The sequence below is a fragment of the Bactrocera latifrons genome, unplaced genomic scaffold (genome assembly GCF_001853355.1).
Source record: "Bactrocera latifrons isolate USDA-ARS-PBARC rearing strain unplaced genomic scaffold, ASM185335v1 scaffold_621, whole genome shotgun sequence".
Taxonomy (NCBI): domain Eukaryota; kingdom Metazoa; phylum Arthropoda; class Insecta; order Diptera; family Tephritidae; genus Bactrocera; species Bactrocera latifrons.
The window spans coordinates 14,762-16,974 of NW_017537292.1; the positions used below are offsets into that span (position 1 = coordinate 14,762).

Below are 2,213 nucleotides of genomic sequence, written 5' to 3' on the forward strand. Positions count from 1 at the left end.
TTGTTATTGTTATATTTTAAAATTTCCTGCCGATTTGACAGCCCTTGGACGGACAAAGCTCCGTATCGATTTCGTTGTCTTACACTCGGCTGGGCTGGAAAYGGCATTTATAATTAGTTGTCTATGCCGAATGCATGTTTTTGTTAATTCTTTAACCAATCGCTGAACTTACATATCTTGTAAGAAATTCAAATTCGAATCAGTTTTTTGTACTGACTTTCAATAAATATAGAAATGTAATTTGAGTAAAATTTCTATACTTATTGAAAGTCAGTACAAAAAACWTGTGCTGTTAATRAAATTAAAAAAGTTGGTTGTTTAAAATTAATATGTACTATTATTATGAGTATTTATGTACACTGTTGTTATTCATGATATAAATTAAAATTAAAAATWTTAATGAGCTTAAATTTTCGTTCRCCACATGTGGKAACTGGTGTCAGTCAGTTGGCCTCCTGCCAGTGTGGCCATTCCTTAATCAACGCATACAACGCATCGCCGGGACACTCGGTGTTACGTACCTGCCGGTGACCGTGTAAAATGTAATCGTCACGCAAATGACCACCCTCCAATGAGTATTTAATAAAGTCCTGTGCCACTTGCAACATGGGCGCTGGTGGTAGCTCAACTGCAAAGGGGGGTGAAAACAAAAGGGGGAAATGATGATGCACCTTGGCATTGTCGTTCGCAGTCACTGCTCGGCACAAAGCTTACCCATAAAATTGCCAATCAAGAGTAGACCAATACTGCGGCTGTTGTAGTTGGGTGCATGTGCACCGACCACCTCATAGCCGCGYCCCTCATACACATTGCCATCACCGCCAACTGCGAAACTGTAGCCAATATCCGGCCAACCATKCGTGTCCATATGGTAGTTCTGCATAGAGCGCATCGCCGCTTTGCAAGCATCCTCGGTCCGGCAAACGCCCGGTTGATAGGAATGATGTAGGATAACATATGGCGCTGGGCCGGTGAAATTGGTGCTCGAGGTGGGCSGACGTGCACGCCATTCGGCGCGCGTGATTAAGCGCCAGTTACGCGTATATCCTAATATTTGGTCGCCTGTTGCCTCTGTGTCCTTGTGGTTGGATATGGCAGCAGCTTCGCTCATTTCTATGTCTACATGTGTGCAGCGAGTGGATGTAGCGTGTCGGGAGTGGGTGCGATAGGGATGAAAAAGCAAATATTTGTGGTCAGTGGTTATGGTGGTTATGAAGTGAAAATAAACAGGCATGCACATGCTTTCAAAACACAGCTTTCAACGCCGGACGAGCACCGACACCTCAATGCGCGCCCTTGCATACACATATATATATTCACACACACACACACTCAAACACACTCAAACACTAACACAATTATTTGCTATGTGAAATTTCGCAATTTCCATAGTTTGCAAATGCAAATTTCACTCGCAATTAACTCACAAGTAAACACGTTCAGAATGCCGAACAACAGCAAGTTAGCCAACAATATCAGCTTCAGGGCTGCGGTTATGGATCCGACCGTGCCGCCGGCATTTATCATTTTCAACAAGTACAAAGTAACTAAATTTTGGTCGGTGTCTCTGGTCGGTTTTGTTGTGTTGTGCCACTTGTGCCTGCGCCGTGATTTGTGGTCGATACTTCCGCCACTAGTCCACTACTTTTGCCAACAGTATTTCGTTCCGATATATGAATGTTATTGTAATAATTATTACAGCAAAATGTGGTGTTTATGCCGTTGTAACGCTACTTGCGCGCGTCTCCGCATTTAATTCATAACTGAACATAGCGCTTCGATCAGCAGTTGTAAGCTTTAATTCGCGCGACCGACCGTTCCATGCCGGTCCCTCATACTATGGCAGTGCTGTAATCAACATTGTTGTTGTTATGTTATCGCATTCATAGTATTTCTCATTTAGTGTATTGTTGTTGGTGCTTTACTCGCAAACTTAATGAATAATTAATTATTGCGAACTTTTTAATCGTAATCAAAGTCACGTTCTCTCAACTTTGACTTAAGTAAGCTACACATTGCTCACAGCTCATTCTCGCAAATGTATGAGTTTATACGGATATTGGCAGTAAGACTTACTTGTTACTTAGCTTTAAATGAAGTATTTGAATTTTTCTTAATCCAAGAGAATCAAAGTTGATAAGACAACTTAATGTAATTGTAAAAGCGACTTTGTTGGTGTAGAGTTTTACGTAAATAACGGCAACAGCTTCTCT

The 2,213-nt window shown here is 41.7% G+C and overlaps 1 protein-coding gene across 1 annotated transcript; it reads right to left on the reverse strand.

Annotated features, from left to right (window-relative positions):
- Nucleotides 1–310: 310 nt before the first annotated feature.
- Nucleotides 311–1,776, reverse strand: LOC108975191 (peptidoglycan-recognition protein LB-like). The gene is made up of 3 exons (XM_018943532.1): nucleotides 1,428–1,776; nucleotides 715–1,119; nucleotides 311–628 (listed from the first exon to the last, which is right to left on the reverse strand). Exons 1-3 carry the CDS (start codon nucleotides 1,525–1,527, stop codon nucleotides 444–446), a joined length of 690 nt encoding a protein of 229 aa, XP_018799077.1. The 5' UTR covers nucleotides 1,528–1,776; the 3' UTR covers nucleotides 311–443.
- Between the last annotated feature and the right edge of the window lie 437 nt (nucleotides 1,777–2,213).